This window comes from Mus caroli, chromosome 16 (genome assembly GCF_900094665.2).
Source record: "Mus caroli chromosome 16, CAROLI_EIJ_v1.1, whole genome shotgun sequence".
Taxonomy (NCBI): Eukaryota; Metazoa; Chordata; class Mammalia; order Rodentia; family Muridae; genus Mus; species Mus caroli.
The window spans coordinates 30,540,344-30,563,236 of record NC_034585.1 but is presented as its reverse complement, the minus strand read 5'-3'; the positions used below and the strand labels follow the sequence as shown (position 1 = coordinate 30,563,236).

Genomic DNA, 22,893 nt, shown 5'->3' with positions numbered 1-22,893 from the left:
CCATGTGCCTGGAGGCCTGACCGACAGCTGCAGCTTCAAGGGACCTTGAGCACACAGGCCTCAGGACCACAGAGCACACATGCAACTGCTGTAAGCTGTTAGAGTTGGGGCAATCTGTCACACAACAATAGACAGTGAATACAACTCATACCTTCATTCTGGGGAGGGAACTAATTTTAGATAACGCTTTCTTGGTTTTGGTGGAGGTGGAGGTTGCTTGCTTGCTTGCTTTGGTTTTTCAAGACAAGAGTTTTTCTGTGAAGTCCTGGCTGTCCTGGAACTCACTCTGTAGACCAGGCTGGCCTTGAACTCAGAGATCCAGCTGCCTCTACCTCCCAAGTGCTGGGATCAAAGGTGTGTGCCGCCACCACTGGCTAGATAGCCTGCCATTTCTTAAAAATCAAATACTTTTTTTTTTGTTTTTTTCGAGACAAGAATTAACGTGGAGCTATATATTCTTCCCTTCTACTCTTCCTTAACCAGCCCTGCATGCAGCTAAGCCCAGAGAGCCAGGACTAACATTGATAACCAGAATAAAACAACAATAAGATCAAAGCCTGAGGCTTCCCAAGGGGGACATTCTGCTTCCAGACTGCAACAGAAATGCCTGCTAGTGTCTCCACTTCACTCAAGTCTTACCTGGCGATGCATCCGATGTGCGTGCTTCCCACAGCATTGGCTATTCAAGGACAATATTCCCCCTGAACGGCTCTCTTCCTTCACCTAGCCAACCCAACCCAGCCTTCAAGCCTCTTGCAAACACCTCATGCACGCAGCTTTCCCAAACACATTGCATCCACTGCAGGGCTCCACTCCTGGGGACCATAAGGCTCCTGAGATCTCTCAGTGTGAGACTGGCACCAGCAGAGGGACAAAGGCTGATGTTTTACAATCCCTTTGGCAGCATTAGCATCTGCACACAATAGGCGTGTGCTAGTGTTTAATTCTTAATTGGGTGGTCTTCCCATTCCCTTTGTTCCCTGTGCTAAAGATGAACGAATGAACTATCCATCAGGATCTAGTACAAGAGAGTCTGCCCTGGGCAATGAATCCTGGGAAGCAGGAGCTTGTATCTCCAACCATGCAGCCCTACAAACAAGGCCAGGAACAGTGTGTGAGAGAGCAACCATGTATATGGGGAGCTGGTACTTCAGAGGGCCACAGAGTGAGGTGACACACTAGGAAGTCCAGAAGGGTCACAAACTAGAGTAAAAGTCCCCATCTGTCTGATCCTTGACCTAATTCTAGTCCCACCCACGATGAGCCCTGACCCCCATACAGTCAGATCCATCCCGACCCGACCCGAGGCTCACACTGGGAACCTTTGAAGCCCAGGCTCCCCGATTTCCCATTCTAAAAGCAGTGCCAGCTCTGCCCTGTACTTCCTGCTTTGTGTCAGAGCCTGTGCTTCGGGAATCTGTTCCCTAAACTGTAGTATCCTAAGAAGCTTCACCCTGTCACAGGCCCACCAGAAGCTCCAGGGTCACCAGCTCACTCACCACCAGCCAGCCGGTCCTCAAGAAAAGGACAACGCCAAAAATGTTGATCATGCAGGATGTGAACACGCCATCCCAGGTCCCAAACAGCACCGGCTCCCACATGAACAGCTGGATCTTCCACCAGGGCTGGGGCTGGGCCAGGATGCCCTGCAAAGAACATCATGAAGTCAGATGTGCAGCCAACAGGAGGAGGGAAGAGGAGCAGGAAAAGAGAAGAAACTGAACTTAGAAATCAAAACAAACAAGCAGAAAGACAAGGATAAAACCTTCCACCTTGGGACTGGGAAGATGGTTCAGCTGGTAAGAGTCTTTGCTATGCAGTCATGAGGACTTGAGATCAAATCCCCAGTGCTCAGGGAAAGCTGTGTGTGGCTGCCCATGCTGAAACCCCAGCCTCGTGGGGCTGAGACAGGGAGATGCTGGGAACTCATTGACTAGCTAGCATAGCCAGGACAGTTTCAGCTCAGAGAGACTGTCTCCAGTGCGTGCTCTCCCCACCCCGCACACACATACCTAGAGGTGAGGAATGACTCTATAAAGGGATCCCGATTTTCTCTTAGTAGCAGGAGTTGCTGCATCTATATGTGACCAGGAGAGAGGTAGTTAGAAGCAAGAGCAGGTTTTGCCTTGGTAGGCTGGGGCCCCAGCAGCTCAGACAGTATCACTGGCTCCCAGCAATGCACACTCATTTCACTCTTCCAGATGAGGGCAGCGCCTAGCATTCACTCCTTCTGATGATGACTGGACACTTTTCACTTCATTGACCTTTCCCATACCTCTGTCACAAGATTCTTCTGACCTGAGTCATTTGTTTCTCTGCCTGAACCCTGCCTGCCATGGTGACTCTACACCTCCTTTCTTTCCAAGATCCTAGGGTCTGCAAGCATGCCTCTACTGCTTATCTCAGAATCGAAGATACACCACTGGGGGTTTCTGATAGTTTTTCTAATTTAAAAATAATAATATTATCTCTGAACCCCATGCTAGCTAGTTTCTATGTCAATTTGACATGAGATCAAGCCATTTTGGAAGAAGGAACCTCCACTGAGAAAATTCACCCACCAGATTAGCCTATAGGATATAGGCAAGCCTGTGGGGTGTTTTCTTGAGTGATGATTGATGTGGAAGGGTCCAAACCCTTGTAGGCAGGCAGCCCAGGTGCTATAAGAAAGCAGGCTGAGCAAGCCCTTAGGAGCAAATAAGGGAGCTACATGCCTCTTCTGCCTCAGTTCCTGCCCTGACTTCCCTCTGTGACAACCTGTGGGTGGTGTGAATAGAAATGCCCCCTGCCCCATAGACCCGTGTGTTTGAATGCTTGGCCCATAGGGAGTAACACGGTTAGGAGATGTGGAGGAAGTGTGTCACTGTGGGGTGGGTTTGGAGGTCACCTATGCTCAAGCTCTGCCCAGTGTGACACCCAGTTGTTCCCTTCTGCTGCCCAAAGATCAATATGTAGAACTCTCAACTCCTTCTCCAGCATCATGTCTGCCTGGATGCTGCCATGCTTCCCACCATGGTGATAATGAACTGGACCTCTGAACCTGTAATCCAGCCCCAGCCTCAACTTTGTAAGAGTTGCTGTGGTCATGGTGTCTCTTCAGAGCAGTAAAACCCTAACTAAGACATACTGTAATGTGGAGCTGTGAGATGAGATGAACTGTTAACACCTCCCCCAATTCTTCAGTCATGGTGTTTTATCACAGTGACAGAAACCTAAGACAAACCCTCAAATGGAAACCTATTACTAAAATGACCAAAAGCTTGTGCAATACTAGAATAACATAATAAAGTCGGTAGCCACTCATACTAGGACTTGCTTTTGCACGGGCTGAGTAATTAATCTAAGTTTGGGCATCAGTAAAGTCCCTGGTACCCTAAAACCATGTGGCAAAGATTAAGGACCCTCTGCAGAACAGGAGAGAGGAAGGTGCAATCCTGTGCAGTGTCTGCAGCAGGCGAGCACACGTGGCCGGAGCAGGCTCTAGAAGCTGCATTTGATCAACTGTGTTGAGTCTTCACTGGGAACCAGAAGGTGATAGCACCTGGCACTTCTGCCTTCCCCTGAGTCTGACTTTCTTACTGAGGGGTCACTTGCTCCCCCTCGCAGGTGTGTTAATCACTCAAGGAGTGTCTAACCCATGCTCTCCCAAGGATGAAGGCACAGAAGTGACTAATTATCCTAAATCTCTAACCACCTTGAATTCAAGCAACAGTAGCTCTCCACAGGGCTTCAGATGAAGGGGATTACCCACGGGGCTGAGGATACACCCTGGAGTGTAACTGATTATCTTAGAGCCAGACTGCTCCCCTCAGCCAGCAACAGCAATGAGGATTTTCTTTCTCTGTTTAAACCTAAAAGTCAGATCACTGTTCTCAAAGATGGCCTTGGAGTCATTAGACCCTGAGATCCTTGTCTCTCAAATGTATCCGACTGACTAAATAACTTCTGCTTCTCACCGTTGTCTCTTTAACCGGAGATTGCTGGAACCTGAACTTTTGCAACCCCCCCCCTCCCACCAAACTCTAGGTTTATTATTTATAAATGCAAAGAGAAGGCAGAAAAAAAAAGCAAGAAGCAAGAGAAAAATCTAAGACCCAGAGGTACAGGGCCTGTTTCTGTGATGACCGAAAAGACACACCAGTGACCGCAGGCGAAGCTAGACAACACAACAAAAGAGCCCAAAGGTTGTTCCTTCTCCCTACCCCACACTAATAGACCATGCAAGGGCCTTCAAGTGAGTCCTGCTCACTAGAGGCAGTGAAGGACAGGGGAGAGATGGAGGCAGGAAGGACAGGGAAGGGGAGGGAGAGGAAGTGACAGAAAAGGAATGGAGGGAGGAAGCACAGGACAGGGGAGGGATGGAGGGAGGACAGGCAGGAAGGGATGGAGTTTGGATAGTGGGAGGTCAGGGAGGAGGAACTAGCTGGAGTGTTTCATAGCACCAGGAGTGACTATGGTCTGCAAAGATTTGTTACACATGCTCAGAGATGCTCAGAGAGAGGAGCTTAAAGTTTCCAGCACAAAGAATAACTTGTGTTTGACATGGATGTGCTAACCACCTCTATATGATCATCCATCGTGTATTTATATAGTATTGCACTGTACCTCACATATATGTACATGTTTTATGTTAAAGATTTTAAAAATTTGGGGCCAGCAGTTAACAGTGTTTGCTGCACAAACCTGATGGCCTGGGTTTGATGCCTGGATCCACAATGTAAGGAGAAACTTGTTTCCTGTAAGTTGTCTTTTGACCTTCATGCGTACCATGGCATGTGCCTCCCCCTTCTCTCTGTCTATCTCTCTGTCTCTGTCCATCTGTCTTTCTCACACATGCACAAATATAATAAAATTTAAATTTGAAAGTTATAGGAGAGAAGGGAAGGGAAAAGGAAGAGGGGGAGAAAGGAATGAGAAAGGTAAGGAGAAGGAGGGGGAGAAGGGGGCGTGGGAGGGAAGGGAGGAGGAGAAGGCCTCAAGAAATAACTAGGGACTCAATTAGACTGGCGATGCAGAAGGCCCTGTGAGACCCTGGTCAGCTCTGACTACTGCTTCTCCGCGCTGCTGATGTCTCTTTAGTCATTACTGATTCTTCCGTCTTTCACAAACCACAAACGCAGAAGGGCCTCAAAGCCAGTGACTGACGGAGCTCAGAGCAAGGACTCTGCCACCCGAGACTGTCCTTGACCTACATTACCCAGGGTCAGGTGACCCCAAGATTGTTGACTAGGATCCCAGTCTCTCAAAATGCAGGACACAGCCCAACTTCCTGTCTCTGCTTGTGTGAGCCGCCTGTCAGGGCCTGTCATGGGTCTGTTATTATTATTATTATTATTATTATTATTATTGAGTCAGTAATAGCAGTAGCCCTCAGCAGTGGGAAGAGTTAATAGCTCTGCTTCATTCCTCACAGCCCTGGGAGACATTGCCTTAGGAGACAGGCCGGATGGTGCTGCCTAAAGCTAAGAAAATGCTTGGCTGCCCTAAGTCTTCCAGCTGGGGCACCAATGGGTACCCAGACTGTGGGATGTGTACTTTACTATATACCATACTTGCTTAAAGGCAATGTGTTCTCTCCTTCCCTAAATTTAGATCCTAATGCTCTGGGTCTCACTGTGTCCATCTGGTCTACCCTGTGAATGCGTGTGATTGTGATTCAAGTCTGAGGGCTGTGGGAAGCCTCCTGACCTCACACTCTAGCACATCGGCCTGAAGAGTACTTTATGTCTATTGTAGGTCACTTTTTACCCTGAGAAAGGAAGCAGAACAGCTATAAAATGTCTGGGTGACCCAGCCAGGACTGTATGTTTCAGGATGTTGGTGTGAGGAACCTTCCAGGGTATTGCTGGGTTTTTGTTTGTTTGTTTTTAAACAAAGACTATCACTAAAGTTTATTCACCAAAGAGTGGGTAGGAACTACCTGGATTTGACCACCGTTGCAATTCCAGTGTTCTTAGAGAGAAAGACCTCTTAAAACCTTGTGAAAGCAAAGATAGACAGACAAACAGCAAAAGAGACAGATGGTAGAATAGAGACCCTTAGCATAAAATGCCTGTAAGTACCACAAATCCCCCAGGTGACTTTCCAGACTCTGTGGAAGTGATACATGGTGTCCCAGGTACCCCACAGAAACACCAGCATCTGCACCTAGTCCAGCCTCACACACACACACACACAGTGCCATTGTTCAGGAGGGTGTGGTCCAGACCCCTCAACCAGCACAGCAGCTGCCTGCTTCGGTATTATAAGGGGCAAAGCAGCCATCTGAAACAGAAGCAGGCCCACAGCAGGGGGGTGGAGGGGAGCGCAATGTCAGCTCTCAACTCTCTAGTGATTCCTCCCCTTGCCTGGAGGGGGAGGGAAAAGATGAGAAAGGAGGCTAGGATGAGAAGGGCCCATGTTAAACCAGTTCCGGGCTGTTTTCAAAGTGTCAGGGGGTGCTCTGATCCCAGCTGTTGGTAACTGCCTTTAGAACATACTTGTCCTCAGCTTAGGACCGTCAAGTCCAGAAATAGAATTTCACTCAGTGGTTCACACAGACGCGCAGGCTGAGGAAGGGGAAGTGGCCAAGGATGGGGTCCTCGTGCAGGGTCCACTGGGAAGCAGAGATGCCGGCTGAGCTGAAGGAACCCAGTGAGGAGCAAGTTCAGCCCTTCCAGTTTGTCTTTCTGTTGCTGTCGATGACCCCGACTAAAAGCAGCTTGGGGAAGAAAGGGTGTGTCTCAGCTTATAGCTTACAATCCATCATCAGGCAGGAACTGAAGCAAAGGTCACAGAGGGACATTGCTTTCTGGCTTGTTTTCTCTGGCTTATTCAACTACCTTTCATTTACAGCCCAGACCCAACTGCCTAGAGATGACAGCACACACAGTGAGCTGGGCCCTCCTACACCAATTAGGAATTAAGAAAATGCTGCCTTACAGGCACAGGCACAGGCCTGTGTGATTTGGGTGATTTTTCACTTGAAGACCCCTCTTCCCAGGTGACTCTGTTCTGTACCCAATGCTGAGATAACCACGGTTTTCAGTTCTGAGAGGTCAGTTCTTCTCTGTGAAACAGACTGTCCCCACATAAGCATGGAAGTACTCTCCTTCCTGCATCACTGAGCTGAGTAAGACAACAATTCTGCCAGAGGCAGCCACAAGAATGCAGGCCCAAGACCCTTTCGCTCCTACCGCTACCCAGAGGCCAAATCTTTTAAGTTCAGACTCCATTTTAGAGAACCTGACTTTTAAGTTTGAACTCAAGTAAACTAACGGGCTGGTACCTAGCATGAGTTTCCAAGTTGCTCCCCAACAAAACCCAAGCCTAGCTCCAGTCTCTAGGCTAATCCCCAACAAGACCACCATCTCCAGGTTATTACCCCAACAGATCTGCAACCCCAGGCCTAACAACCACCAATGCAGAGGGGAGCAGAAGTTAAGCTTATGATATGACTCCCAGCACCGGCCAATTATGTTAAAGGCCACAGCATCTTTCCAATTAGACGCTTACACACTTACACCACCCCCCTTGCTGCTTACTATAAAGCCTTGCCCCAGTTAAAGAAGCTACCCCCCCACCTCCACCAAAACCATCCTGCGCTAGAGGGCCTGAGCTAGATCCAATAAAATAAAGTCCCTGCTGTGAGTTGCATCAGATCAGCAACTGTCTGTTTTGTAGTGATCGCTAACACTTCTTGGCACTACACTACCTGATAAGCCTTAACAATCACACCTGAACCATGAGCTAACCCTTGTCTCTTCTGACAACTGGAGAAAAAGATAAAGGTCAGAGGTGGATTGAAGCAGGGTACACCTCTTACCATCTCCCCAGAGCCTTCCTATAGACACAGAGTGGATCTCTTCCGGTTACATCTTGTGCACAAGAACCTGCTGGACTTTTTTTTTTTTTTTTTTTTTTTGCAGGTTCCCGTTTTCCAAGAGCTGACTATTTAATTGGCCATCAGAGAATATGCCTAAGCTGCTGCTGACCCATGATGCAATGGGCTGCTTGGAGGACTTAATTCTTTTACCCTGGAGCTGAATGCATCATGGCTAGATCACAGCTGTGACAGACAGCGGGGCACCAGGATATGTGACCAAGGATTTAGGGGTCAGAACCCACCTGGGTACCTACAGGAAGTACATGGTTGCACCAGGGGACTGTGCAAAGTTCAACTCTCTGAGGTAACCATTGTGAAAGCTTTGCAGAAGTGACGTTCAACACGGGTGGCCTAGTCATGGGTAAGGGTTTCTGCAACCCCACTGAGGGTAAAAATGCAACCCAACCTGCAGGAGAGGACCGAGAATCCGACCGGAACAAAGTCTGATCTTTCTGAATCAGGACAAGAATACTTGACAAAAACAATTTGAGGGAAGAGGGATTTATGTTGGCTCATGGTTTCAGTGGGCTCAGCTCAAGTTTGCTGGGCCCCTGTGCTTGTACAGAGCTTCGTAGTAGCTGGTATGCATGGTGAAAGGAAGTTGCCCACATCATGGCTGACCAGTGAAACAGGAAATACAGGAAAAGATCAGTGTAGGAGATACAGTCCTGCACATCCCCAGTGAACTACTTCCTCACAGGCTCCACCCCCTACCTTTCACAACCTCTCAGTATTGCCATTATACTATGGGTCTATAAAAGTGTTTTTATATCTTATATTTGAATAGTTAAAAATACTTGCGATTGTTTCAGGAAACATCTTCAGAGACAAGCCCAGAGGCAGACTTTACTAACCTAGACATTTCTCAATGCAGTCAAATTCATAGTCAAATTAAGCATTTTAGGGCTAATAAGATGGTTCACTAGATAAGAACACATGGTGACCTACGACCTGATTGCTCTGACCTCCCCATTGTATATACATACTCACACATATATACATTCACACACATATTCTCTCTCTCTCTCTCTCCCTCCCTCCCTCCTTCCCTAAACAAACAAGCATCTCAGGTTCCAACTAAGAAAAAAGAAGAGAAAAATGAATTCTGTGAAGAACTGGAATCTGGAACTAGAACTAAAAGTTTGAATTTATTGATTTTTAGGGTGTGTGTGTGTGTGTGTGTGTGTGTGTTTGGACACAGGTACACGTGTATATGCTTACAAACTCATCTTCCTTCTCTCTCTCTAAAAAGCAAAGACATCCCAGTAGCAAAGACCGTGCCTAGGATTCAGGTCTTCACTTCTAGATACCATTCTTCAGGAACTTAGGTTCTTCGAAGGAAAAAAAAAAAGGTAAAGAAAGTAAGGAAATGCTTAAGAAAGAAAGAATGGGAGTTGGGGTGAAGAGAGAGGAGGGAATGTCAGAGGACACAGGAGCTAGATTGAGGGGACTCCCACTAGCCATGTGTGACATGGCGTCATTATCAAATATGAAAAATACTAGTAATTAAATAGAAGAACAGCAGAAAAATGAAAATTTGGATCTAGGGCTCCGTAAGTGTCTTAGTCATGGTTTGTATTCCTGCACAAACATCATGACCAAGAAGCAAGTTGGGGAGGAAAGGGTTTATTCAGCTTACACTTCCACATTGCTGTTCATCACCAAAGGAAGTCAGGACTGGAACTCAAGCAGGTCAGGAAGCAGGAGCTGATGCAGAGGCCATGGAGGGATGGTACTTGCTGGCTTGCCTCCCCTAGCTTGCTCAGCCTGCTCTCTTATAGAACCCAGGACTACCATTCCAGGGAAGGCACCACCCACAAGGAGGCCTCCACCCTTGCTCACTAATTGAGAAAATGCCTTACAGTTGGATCTCATGGAGGCATTTCCTCAAGGGAGGCTCCTTTCTCTATGATCACTCCAGCTTGTTTCAAATTGACACAAGACCAGCCAGTACAATTGACCCCTTGTCAACTAGACACACAAACACATCACTATTAAGCCTCAACCCTTACTTTCTTATTCATCCCCAAGATCTAAATAATTTTAAAAGTCTCACAGTTTTGTTTTGTTTTTTTACAAATTCTTACATATTAAAATTTCAATCCCTGAAAATATTCAATCTCTTGTTAATCTGGATAAAGCAGACCTGTAGCGGCAGATCTCCCTGCATTCTATCTATCACACATTTGTGCATTTTCATGTTACACTACAGTTACTTAAAACTCTCCCCTGTTCTAAATTAATTCCCAAAGTTGAAGTGTAGTCTTTCCCCTTAAGCTATGCATTAATTAAGGCGTTCTTTACCACTTACATTGTTTCACTCTCCACCTCTTGCTCTGCAGTCACCTTGCCCTTCCCCCCACCACTTGAGTAAAGAAGATGGTCCGCTAACAGGTGACATGTACCGACGTCTGTGTGTGTAGCTTCAGAGTTCGATTGGCATCACCTGGCACAGATTTAGTCCTGTCGTTTGTTTACACATTGGGGAAAATTTCAGTTTAATAAACGTTCCATGTAACTGCATGCAGTTTTCACCAGGCTGGAGATGTGGATCTTTTCTGTGTAGTGATGTTTTACTTCTAGTTTCTGTAACCTAGAGATCCGACTGTTGCTTTCGCATGATGTTGTTTTCTCATGACTGGAGTTTGCTTTGTTTTATGGTATCTCTACTCCTTGCGTTTTTTCAAGAGCTATTTTGTAAACGGATGATGTATTTCTCCATTGAAAACACAATTAAAAAACAGCACAAAAAGATATCCAATCTCTTTTAAAATTCAAAGTCTTTTTACAATTCAAAGACTCTTAACTGTGGGCTCCACTAAAATACTTTCTTACTTCAAGAGGGAAAAAATATCAGGGCACAGTTACAATCAAAAGCAAAATCAAACTCTAATGGTCCAATGTCTGGGATCCACTCAGGAACTTCTGGGCTCCTCCAAGGTCTTGGGTCACTTCTCCAGCCATGCCCTTTGTAGCACAAACCTTGTCTTCTAGGCTCCAGATGCCTGTACTCCACTGCTGCTGCTGTTCTTGGTGGTCATCTCATGGTACTAGCATCTCCAAAACACTGCTGTCTCCTGCTGTAACTAGGCTTCACCAATAGCCTCTCATAGGCTCTCTTCCTGGTGCCAATCCTCAACTCCTTTGCATGACCCCTTCAGTCCTGGAACATCTATTGCAACTGAGGCTGTACCTACACCAATGGCCTTCCCTGGCCTCTCACAGTGCCGAGCCTCAGCTGCTCTTCATGACCCCTTCATGTCTTCAAAACCAGTACCACCTGAGTGACTCTTACACATTACCAAGTCCAGCCACAGCACAAGGTACAACCTTAGCTATCCCTGGAACAAAGCCTCTTTGTGCTCTCAGAAAACACTTCCCAGAAGATGTCACCTCAATGATGCTGATCTCTTCTTGATCACCAAGTTCCTTGACTGATTTCAAGTTTCTGCCTTGAACTCCTGCCCTAGCTTCCCCTGATGATGAACTGTACCCTGTAAGCTCTTTCTATCCCAAGTTCATTTTGGTCATAGTGTTTTACATAGCAATAGAAAACTAAACCAGGACACTAGGCAGAGACCCTAGTTCAGATCCAGGCAACCACCTAAAAGCTAGGCATGGTAGCATGCATCCATAACTCTAGCATTTACAGGGAAACCCCAAGCTTTGCTGCCCATCGAGTCTAACTGAACTGGTGAGCTCCAGGCTCAGTGAGAAATTGTCTCAAAAAATAAGATGAAGAACAAAAATTAGAAACACCTGACACTGACCTCTGGCCTCTGTGCACATACACACACACACACACACACACACGCACACACACAATTTACTGAAGACCACAAAGAGTCAAGAATATTTGCTTGGGCTGGAGAGATGGCTCAGCAGTTAAGAGTACTGACTGCTCTTCTGAAGGTCCTGAGTTCAAATCCCAGCAACTATATGGTGGCTCACAGCCATCCATAATGAAATCCGATGCCCAGAGAGCTACAGTGTACTTAGATATAAACATAAATAAATAAATAAATAAATAAATAAATAAATAAATAAATAAATAAAGCATTTGCTTATATGTACCAGTATTTACCATATCAAGAACTTGAGAAGCCAGGCGTGGTGGCGCACGCCTTTAATCCCAGCACTTGGGAGGCAGAGGCAGGCGAATTTCTGAGTTCAGGGTCAGTCTGGTCTACATCCTGAGTTCCAGGACAGCCAGGGATACACAGAAAAACCCTGTCTTGAAAAACCAACAACAACAACAACAAAAAAGAACTTAAGATGTTTAAGTATTTATTTATTTTAATGTAACCACAAAGTTGTTTCTTAGTTAGACAAATGGCTTTAGTGAAAGAATTATTCTGCAACACAAATTATTATTTTCTGTTGTGAAAAGAAAGACTTCATTTTACAAATCTTAATATCTAGCCTGAGAGCAAACCTGACACACACACACACATACACACACACACACATACACACACACACACCTTGGATTCAACCTGCTGTAAAATGATGTCATTTTTTGAATTACAAGAGAAGAAACAACAACCAAACCTACCGCTGTTAGGTCAGAAAAGGAAAGAGTAATTTGTTACATCTGACCCATGGGTGGAAAACCTGGACCACTGAACCGACAAGAGAAGCCCCAGAGAAAGGAGACGAAGGATCTAAGAAACTGAGATAGCTGTGTCCACACAGAGTGAAGGAAAACAAAGGAAATTAAGACTTGAGGCAGCAAAGGCACCAGGCTGGCACTGTTTTCCTCTAGGTGAGCCCGTGGCACCGCTTGGCTTTTCAGTTGAGCACATGCGCACAACTGCACCACATAAACACTGTTCACCATTTAAAACTTTCAGAGCCAAACTATGTTGAAGAAGATAGTGCTCCTTACAGTTACAGGACTGTTGTCCTCCTCAGCGGTGTCCACCAGCTGGCAGGAAAGCAGGGCGGCCGGCAGGCAGGCAGGTGTGCCAAGGTCTTATTTTTTTGGTATCAGGAAGCAACAAGTAAGCTGATAGTAAATTAATAACCCAGAAACCAAGATATCAGTATTTTATTTACAGTGATAATGATAACCAGCAGAGGAAATAGAAACCAGAAAGTATCCGCGGTGTCTGGCACCTGGGACGGGCAGGGTTACAGGGAGATTTTGTCTGGGTAGCCTGGTGCACACTTCAGGACGTCTTCCTGCACACGTGAAGTGTTTCAATGACAAAAACACTCCTTTTATTTAAAGAAAAAAATTACTACATATTAAAAACATTTAAAAATAAAATTACTAATAAAACTGAAAATAACATTTTAAACGAACGAGGGCTTTTCGGTGTGATTTTGCTAAGCTGATGTGAGAAATCCGTTTATCATATTCAGTGGATGGAGTCACAAAGCAATGTCCTCCTTCTGAATCGCATTTTAAATGCATTGCATGAGGTCCTTTGTAAAGTGACTGCCTGCTCCCGTGATTTCGGCGCCTTTAAAAATGAATTGTAATTTGCTATTGTTTTCTATTCTTTATTAACCAATAACCACATAAAATGAAAATATCTCAAATGAGCCAGGACGTTGTTTTCTTTTAGTTAAGAAGTTGGTAAATAGGGGAATTCGTGTTAGAGCAAGGACAGAATTCTTTCCGGTTTACGGAAGGTGCTAGGCCTCCATGGCTCTTGGTCATTCAGTAAGCACCCAGAAGCTGTACAGTGATGTTCCACAGAAATGAGAGGGTTTAAATTCCACTATTTCCCCATCCTTCTCCCCCCCCCTTGTGGGGATGAAAAGCACTCCCCAATATAAAGAAAATACATATAAGACCTGCTATGATTGGGATGCCCAACCCCCACCCCATGTTCCACGTTCAAACTTTTGGTTCCCACATCCTGGAATGACATGGACCCTTAAGTAGTGAGTGCTACCCGGAGGTAACATTAGGGAGGAGCACACCCTCTACTGGAGGGTATTTCCAGGACAGATTAACTGAGGGAGGAGGACCCTCCCCCAGTGGAGGGAGCACCTTCCACTGTCAGCCTGGGCGAAGAGGTCTGAGGAAGACACGGGGCATGTTTGTTTTCCTGCCACTGCTTCTTGCTGGCGAGTCTACCTAGCATGTTGTTACTCCCAGCATGCTTAGCTGTCATCAGAACAATGTGGACTGAAGATCAATGGCTCTCCAGAAAGCCTTAGGCCAGCGGTTCATTAGGGGTTGAAACCCTTTTGGGGATGCATATCAGATATCCCGCATATCAGATATTTACATTATGATTCATAAGTAGCAAAATTACAGTTATGAAGTAGCAACGGAATTATTTTATGGTTGGGGGTCAGCACGACATGAAGAACTGTATTGAAGGGTTGAAGCATTAGCAAGGTTGGGAACCACTGCTCTAGGCTTTTACCCCCAGAGACAGGTAGCAGCTCCCAGGTTCTCAGACTCTCATGCTGGACTACCCAGCCTGCACCATGTAAGCCAGTTCTATAAATGCTCACCTGCAGTGTATCCAGTCAAGATGTTACTCCAAAGAATCTTGCCTACCCACACACACACTTGTCTCTCCCTCTGCCGCCCTCTCTTCCCCCTTTCTCGCCCTCCCCTGACCCTTCTTGCTCTCTCTACTTTACATGATCCCCACCACCACCACTGTAATCCACGCCTTTTAGCAGGACTAAGCTGATATGGGCTTTGAATCTATTAAATAAACCCGCTCCCTTTATAAGTTACTTGGCTCAGCTATTTCCTTGTAGCAACATGCCGCTGACTAACACAGGATCTTTCTCCCGAGAGATGGTAACAGTAAGTCACTGTCCCTCAGAAGTGCATTGTAGGCTGCTCTAAAGACTGTTTGTATAAAACGATCCTATACCACCATCACTACCACAGCGCACCGTCCGAATAAGGCGTTAAAGCTCGAGACGAAAAAATTTCTTAAAATTGATTTGTAATAGATTTAATATACTTGACAAATTATTGATGAGCAAATGAAGATACTCCCAGGAGCTGGAGTTTCACATCCTATGAGTTGCTAGTGGGTACAGGAACTAAACACCTCTGAAAGAGCAATACAAGTTCTTACTTCTTCCATCTTCTCAGCTCCCCATCCCCTCTTCTCTAGGGGTACCATTTGTCTAGGGTACCATTTCTTGCCTGGGCTGTTCCTACCCTCCTAACATCTTTCTCCTTTGTTGTGACGTAGTTCTTTCTATAGCACTGACCTGTGCATTTGACATCTTGGCCGAGAGCCTTTAAGTAGATTCTCTTAGTCACTTTCCAGTTTAAATTTTCTATCTTGGCCTTCGGACCTACTGAGATATGACCAACCTACAGTTCCCGTTGTACCTGGGTCTTTCCACTTGCCCTATAATGTGACCATTTCTGTCTTCTTTCCTTGGGGTGGGGGGTGGGGCAGTTCAGAAGCATTCTCAAGTCTTGATAGCATGCTTGGAGTATGGGCGATGCTCAGCCATGCTGGTTGTATGTCTGGGATTGGATAAACAGCCATTTGCCTTGGGTCTTGAAGTGTTGGTAGAAATAGAGTATGTGGTAAATTCGGGAAACACATCCCAGATAGATGGAAAAATCACAGTAGCCACCAGGTAGTGAGCACTGTTTTGTTCTAAACACTTAACATTCGTTATCTTTACATTCTGGGATGGATACAGTTACTTTGGGGCGACTGAAAAGGACTGGAGTTCTTTGAGTGCAGAAATTTCCTCTTTTCTGGTATATGCCTTCTGCTCCAAATTTATGCAAAATGCATAATCCATCCAGATGGTAAATCAAGGGCCTCTTCAGGAGCCAGAGGGGAACAGACAGTAAATCAAGGATCTCCATGGGAGCCAGAGAGCAGTGAGGTAGCTATTATTTTTGAAGCTGTAGTGACTAGTCTGCAGTGACAATCCGTGAACCTTTTTGTAACCTTTACCCCAGCCGTGGTGGCAAGAAATTCTGTGAAGAGCTTTGGCACATGTATAACATGGGATTAAGTAGGCAGAGTCCAGTAGAAAGACAGGCTATAGAGTGTTGTATAAAACCCTTCAGCCTTAACCTGTCTCTTGAGCACCACGGGGAGGAAGCAGCCTGTGGTTGTGAGTTATAGAGAAATGGATGGCTAGATTCTTGGGTTGGCTGTAGGCATTTTAGTTTCAAATGGGAATTAGGTGTGTGTGTGTGTGTGTGTGTGTGTGTGTGTGTGTGTGTGTGTGTATGTGTGTGTGTGTCTAAAATGAACTCCCTGACAAGGGGTTGTAGATCTAAGTGTTACAGTCTGGTAGTCAAGGTTACACGTACAGACTGGGCTTAAGTGCTGACTCTGCACTTTGTGAGTTTGAGTGAGTCTCTTCACCAATCCTCTATTTCCTCACCTATGAAATGGCTATAATGACTAAGCTTACTCTAGAGGAGTAAGAAAAATTAAGGAGACAATTCTTGAAAATGCTATGATAATACAGGACTTGGTTCATAGTAAGCATTCAGTAAACGTCTGTAAAGGTAGGGAGGCCACATTTAGCCCACGGGGCGGCCGTATACATGATCAGAAGGACCAGCTGGCAAATGCACACGCGATTTAGCACAGCAAGGTCAGCAAAAGAAGGACAAAGGCAGGAATGTCACATCCAGAATGACACCCTGGAGGAAGTGCTTCCCAGGGTCTGAGTCATGTCCTCCTCCTCTTAGTTCTTTTTTTTTTTTTTTCCGTTTATGAAAAGATATATTTTGTGAGGAAAAGTACAAAATGAAGCTAAAAGTCACATAGCCTCTCCTTAGGAAGTCAGACCATGCTCTAGGTACCACCCGGTGGGCACCTCACTTAGAGCACAAAATTCGTGCCTCAGCATCCTTAACATCTAGACATCTCCTTGCAAACGCCGATCTATCAAAGGCAGCAATTTTCTTCTCTGCTTCTGGCCATGGATGAAATGTAGCAGAGTGCAATGTAAATGTTTGAAGTCATACAAGCCATCCACTCACAAGCAGGCAAAGATCAAATCCTACTGGCTGTCTTAGAGAGCAAAAGCTTAGACGGGACTATGTCTTTCATAAGCCAACCCACCAATTCTCAGTCTATAGCTGCGACCACTAACTCCTAACAGGGTCAGTTACGAGGAAACTAGAGACCAACACTTAATCCAGAGTCCAGAAAAATTCTTCAGAGTGGCACACCCCAAACTGTTCACTCTACCCTGCCTTCCCATTCCTGCAATAATGCCCAGCAAAAGCCTTGGTCTTAGACTCCTTCCACTCCTGGCTTTGGTCACCTGACTAAACCAGGTGCATCCCCTGTGGTCTGGCACAGAATTTTTGAGGACTCAGAAATGAGAGCAAAGTTTTTTTTGTTTCATTTTGTTTTGTTTTTAATTTTGTTTTTAATGACACAGTCTAGCACCAATGTGTGGTACATATAATACTGTTTCTTGGAGACTAGATCATCCCCAACTGCATTACAAAGTCATTAACTGGCTTCAGCCTAGTTCTGCCACTCCTTGTCATATGTTTTGGGGGAAAGAAAGTTGACATCTCAGGCCTTGTTTCCTGACATGTTAAGCAAGGGGCCGGGTCATAGAATCTCTGGGGACTCTCCTCTCCTGATAAGTTTGGGTTGATTTGCCTCTTGGACTGGCTAGTTTTTATGTCAACTTGACACAAGCTGCAGTCATCTGAGAGGAGGAAATCGCAGGTGAGACAATGATCTAATCGCCATAAGATCAGGCAGTAGACATGCTTCAGGCATCATCAGTAATTGATGAGGGAAAGCCCAGCCCACTGTGGGTGGGGCTGTCCTGGCTAGTTGTCCTGGGTTCTCTAAGAAAGCAGGCTGAGCCAGCCATGAGGAGCAAGCCAGTAAGCAGCATCCCTCCATGGCTTCTGCATCAGCTCCTGCCTCCAGGTTCCTGCTCTGAATGAGTTCCTGCTCTGACTGCTTTAGATGATGAACTGTGAAACAGAAATATAAGCGAAACAAACTCGTTCTTACCTAAGTTACTAGTGCTTCTTTCTGATTCATCACTGTGCTCAAATTTGACTTTCTTCCTATGACTGGTCAAATTCATTTAGGTGGAACTGAGAAGACAAGGAACTAGAAGTCAAGAGTTGCTGGAAAACCAATACAGGCAGTGCTATAGAAAGAACTACGTCACAACAAAGGAGAAAAATGTTAGGAGGGTAGGAACAGCCCAGGCAAGAAATGGTACCCTAGACAATGCAGGGGAGAGGGAGAAGTGGGGATGGGGAGCTGAGAAGATGGAAGAGGTAAGAGCTTATGTTGCTCTTGCAGAGGAGTTTGGTTCCTGTACCCACTAGCAACTCATAGGATGTGAAACTCCAGCTCCTGGGAATAATGCCCCCTACTGGCCTCTATCAGCACCACACACATGTGCACAGATGCAAACACAGACACAAATACATACACATAATTTTTAAAAATAAGCTTTTTTAAAAAGTGATGGATTTCAGTGTTTCTATAATGTGATTATGAAAGGCACTGATGCTGGGCACGGCACAGCCCGTCAATGATTGGGGAGAGAATGCAACACAGAAGCATAGACCTTGGTACACATTTTAAAAGTGGACATTCTCTTGAGGAACTTAAAGTGACTGACTCTGCACTACAGTTACCTGGTATTTGTTCATTAGGTCAGTCACCTGACACTCACTGACTGTCCGCTGGGGTTAAAGGCGTGCACCACCACACCCGGCCTAGACTGTCCACTTTTTAAAAAAGAAAGAAACTCTCTTAGGGTCTCCAAGTCTTAGGATCCCACAGCAAGAACATGGCCCCAAGCTTTTTTTTGCCCAAGAATCGATAGCTCTAGCTAAGAGTAACCATCCTTTTCTATTTCGTCTTGTTGTTGTTGTTTGTTGTTGGCAGTGTGATGGATGGAAGCCAGGACATTACACAGAGCGAGTGCTGCACCCCTGGGGTACACCCCAGCCTGTGATGAAGTAAGTACCTTTGAGGAGAGATTCTAAGTTCCTAGTCACTCATCTCTACATAGCTTGGCCACTCCTAGGGCTAAGTGTAAGGATTTATAGTAAGTGCCAAGGTGAGAGAAAGAAATTCTACACCTGGTGAGGGAGAGAGAGCGGCGTGGCTTTTGGGGCATTTACTGCCTGCCAGCCAGCAGGGCATCCTTCAAGGGCATCTGTGCACAGGTAAAAAGGGTTAACATGTGGCTTGGATGCCCCTACCACCTCCGGACTTTCAGCTCTAGACCTTGTTCCTGAAATATATATTCTTTCTCCTGCTGAAGGGCTTGCTCCCCTCTCTCACAGTGCAGGAACACCTCTCTGCCTCTCACTACAAAGCATAAATGAAACCCAGGGGGCAATGAAACACCAAGGTGACTGAACACGGATGGCAGAGACCCCATAAGCACCAAGGTGTGGGCTCTCATTTAAAGGATTAATCCTTCAATTCTATATCAACCATCGACCACAAATGGAATATTTTACACTACACTACATACACACACACTAATAACCAACAAGAAGGACTTAATAAAAACAAACCCAGCAGACATCAGGGAGTCCAGAAACCCCCTGATTTCAGTAGATTAGCTTTTCTAGAAATAAACTTACCTTCTGACTTTGATCTGATTTGTTATTAAAGGGAGCTCATATCATTTGAGTCTCAGCCTCCACTCGTGGCATTCTTCCCATGATGGGGTGGAGGGCAGAGAGCCGAGTACATTACAGCTAATGCCAAAGGAGACTTTCTGCACGGTTAACCGCTGTCCAGGGTATTCCCTCAACGCCTAAGTAAACCTGAGATAACTGCTTTGAAAATACTGCACTGCCACAGACCCCCTCTGCTCGCACCTGTCTGTCTGATGGCCTCTGCCAGCTCCACCACCACCCCTGTAACCTGACTTACCTGCTGGGCTGCCTCGTGGAAGAGTTCCTGCGGAGACCTCTGAGCCATTCTCCAGGAAGTGAGGTTCTGATACTCTTATCTAGATGGGAGACCACTCTGGAAAGCAAACATCACTGTTTGTCAGGCCAGGCCCTCCCTCCCTCCCTTGCTGCCTCTTGCCTGTCCAGCTTCCTCTGCACTGAGAAAGGTCGTGGGTGAAGTAGAAACCTTGTTGGCCCCATCTGGGGACTCCTCCCCACTGGCCTCTTCAGAACCTCATTCATGGTTCAGAGCCCGCCTGATTATTTCAGTTGTCCTGGGGTCACAGGAACCCCTACTCCCTGAACTCCTGAATATTGGGGAATGGTCTAGGCTGACTGCTCAGTTGCCTAGCATCTGGGGACTCCTCCCCACTGGCCTCTTCAGAACCTCATTCATGGTTCAGAGCCCGCCTGATTATTTCAGTTGTCCTGGGGTCACAGGAACCCCTACTCCCTGAACTCCTGAATATTGGGGAATGGTCTAGGCTGACTGCTCAGTTGCCTAGCCCTTAAAGACATAGTCCTACACCCTTTTCCCCAGTGCCTTGGGAACCCTTTGTTCAGAGCAAGGACATTTGGGGTCTTGCTGGAACCCGTGTCTGGTGGTGAGTGCAGGCAGAGTGTACTGGAGGCAGAGCCAAAGGGCTGGCGGCTGTCTTGAAAGGCCCCTGGACCCTGGCCAGAATAGGGCAGGTAAGAAAAAGACGTCAGAAAAGTACAGTTCTGGCCCACCAGAGGAGTTGATCTGGCTTTCCTGAGGCCAGGCACCTTGCCCCATGACATTTGAAAGAAAAAAAGGGAGGGAGGGAAAAGGGCTGAGGCAACTGGCCGTGCTCCCCATCCTGCAGGAGACTCGAGCGAACGTAGGGAGAGGAATAGGGCAAGATTCCTTTGGGACGGATCACCCTAAAAAGATCTGAGGGCTGCGGGATGAGGCTCTGAGCACCAGAGTCAGGTCCTTGCGACCCCAGCCACTCTTCCCCTCCGCGGAGCAGTGCCCGCACCCTCACCTGCTCCTACTCAGGCTCTGGAGGCCACGCCCGCCCCACCCCTCCCCGCCACGTGGCCGCGCGGGCTCCGGGCCATCTGCCCTGCGTCTCGGGCGACCCCGCCCCAGCGTCCGGACCCGAGCATCTGGACTAGAGACCCAGGCCCTGAGGCACCCCCTGTCCTGCAAGGCGGTGGTTCAGCCAGGTGACACCGAACTGGCAGGAAATGGAGCTTTCAGAGACAAGAAAGCGGCTCGGGCACTCTGAGAGGCGGGGGTGGGGGGCTGACCCTCACCACTTCAGCAGGACCACCGAGCCACCTCGGGTTGCAGGACTAGGGGTGGGAATTAACATACAGAGAGATTAAAAGGACTCCATTTTCAATCTGGCATAGTTCCTAAACCTTAAATAACTTGCCAGGCTTCCATGTGGGTTTCTGAGAAACAGGAGGGCAGCTGGGAGTACTTCCCACGCCCACAAGCCTTTGTGTGGAATCCCTAAAAATAGAGGCTGTTCTTTTAAAACAAAAGGGAAGGCAAAGCCTGGGAACACTGGTGGCGCCCTATCCTCTCTTTGCTGCTCCAGGGAAGTTGTTCCTGTGAAGGTGCCTTATGTAAAGTTTGCTGTCTGGGCCATTTTAACAGTGTGGGTAATCTCGTTCCCGGTGTTTGGTGCTCAAAGATCCATCATCACTACACTCAAGACGTTTTTTTCATCACCCCATACAGAAAACGCACACTCTGCCGCCCCCCACCCATGGTGTCCCCATGCACTGTCTGTCTTTCTGTCTAGTCTGGATATAACTGGCCTCTAAATGGAAATAGTACAATATCTATTATCGTTTTGTGCCTGGCTTGTCACACCTGAGCACCACGCCCCCAAAGTCCTTTCTATGTTGTATGCATCAGCATACAAGCAGGTTGGGTTTTCATCCCTTTGTGGGGTTTTGTTTTGTCGGTTTGTTTTTGGGACTGCTCTCCCACCTAGTTATATCCCCAGCTGGTAGAGGAGCGTTAATAGCCCATCTCTGCAAAAAGCAAAACCCCCATTTCCACCAGAATGAATCACAGATTACCTGTCTTTGAGAAGAGGATGGACAGACAGAAGGGTGGCACATTGCTAAGACTCATGACATGGGCATCTCATCACCTGCACAGCCGGCTGGGAAAGCCTTCTTTCTTCGTCACTTTTTAGGTGGTTATAGGACACTCTTTTACTTTGCCTTTAACTAGGTTCCTGATTGCTGTCAACATCTGGGGAGCCTACTGCTAAGTATCAGCCAGAACTTTGAGAAATCCAGGCAGGAGAGAAGGAGACTCGCCCCTCTTTGTTACCATTGCTTCCTGCAATAAACTCTTTCCTAAATAAATGAAAAAAGAGTTTCTTTGAAAGCCTGTCTTCTAAACCTTAGGATAAATGTGTCCATATCTTTTTTTTTTTTTCATTTTATGGTTAAATAGAGAAAGTCAGTTTTTGTAAAGAAAAAGTATGTCCTGCTTTATGCCAACTTAACTTATAACCTGAAAATACGACAACAAAAACTAACAAAAAAAAAATAGGAGTGGTGTTGCACATCTTTAATCTTAGCACTAGGGAGGCAGAGGCAGATGGATCTTCTTGAGTTGAGGATAGCCTGATTTAAAAAGTGAGTTACAAAGCTGGGCGTGGTGGCGCACGCACACACGCATGCATGCACGCCTTTAATCCCAGCATTTGGAAGGCAGAGGCAGGTGGATTTCTGAGTTCAAGGCTAGCCTGGTCTACAAAGTGAGTTCCAGGACAGCCAGGGCTACACAGAGAAACCCTGTCTCGAAAAACAAAACAAAACAAAACAAAAAAGTGAGTTACAGGACAACCAGGACAGAGAAACCTTGTCTCGAAAAACCAACCAACCAAACTATACCAAACAAAATAAAACAAAACACCAAACAAACAAACAAAAGACCCAAAATGCTTGTGCCAAAAAAATAGTATCTTCCATATTCTTAGAATGGAACATCTCCATTTCTAAGCTGCGGTCCTCTGTGGCCTAAGAGAAGGGTGTCCATTGCCTCATTTACCTCTAATACTTGAAAGCACGAGAACCTAAAGTCCATTGGCAGAAGATGGATTAATTTAGGACAGCCAGTGCTTTAAATCAGGTGGTTTCCCGTGTACTGACA

General features: G+C 46.4%; 1 protein-coding gene across 2 annotated transcripts in view; it reads right to left on the bottom strand.

The window, feature by feature from the left end:
• Positions 1 to 19,506, bottom strand: part of Slc12a8 (solute carrier family 12 member 8) — a 151,974-nt gene extending 132,468 nt beyond the window's left edge. The window contains exons 1-2 of one of the 2 annotated variants that reach the window (XM_021185435.1): positions 19,428 to 19,506; positions 1,500 to 1,646 (exon numbers count right to left, since the gene is read on the bottom strand). In XM_021185435.1, the coding sequence (XP_021041094.1) occupies positions 1,500 to 1,601 (102 nt within the window). In that variant the 5' untranslated portion in view covers positions 1,602 to 1,646; positions 19,428 to 19,506. Of the gene's footprint in view, positions 1 to 1,499; positions 1,647 to 19,427 lie in introns of those variants that run through there. The other variant, XM_029470724.1, reaches the window with a different exon arrangement.
• Positions 19,507 to 22,893: the final 3,387 nt, after the last annotated feature.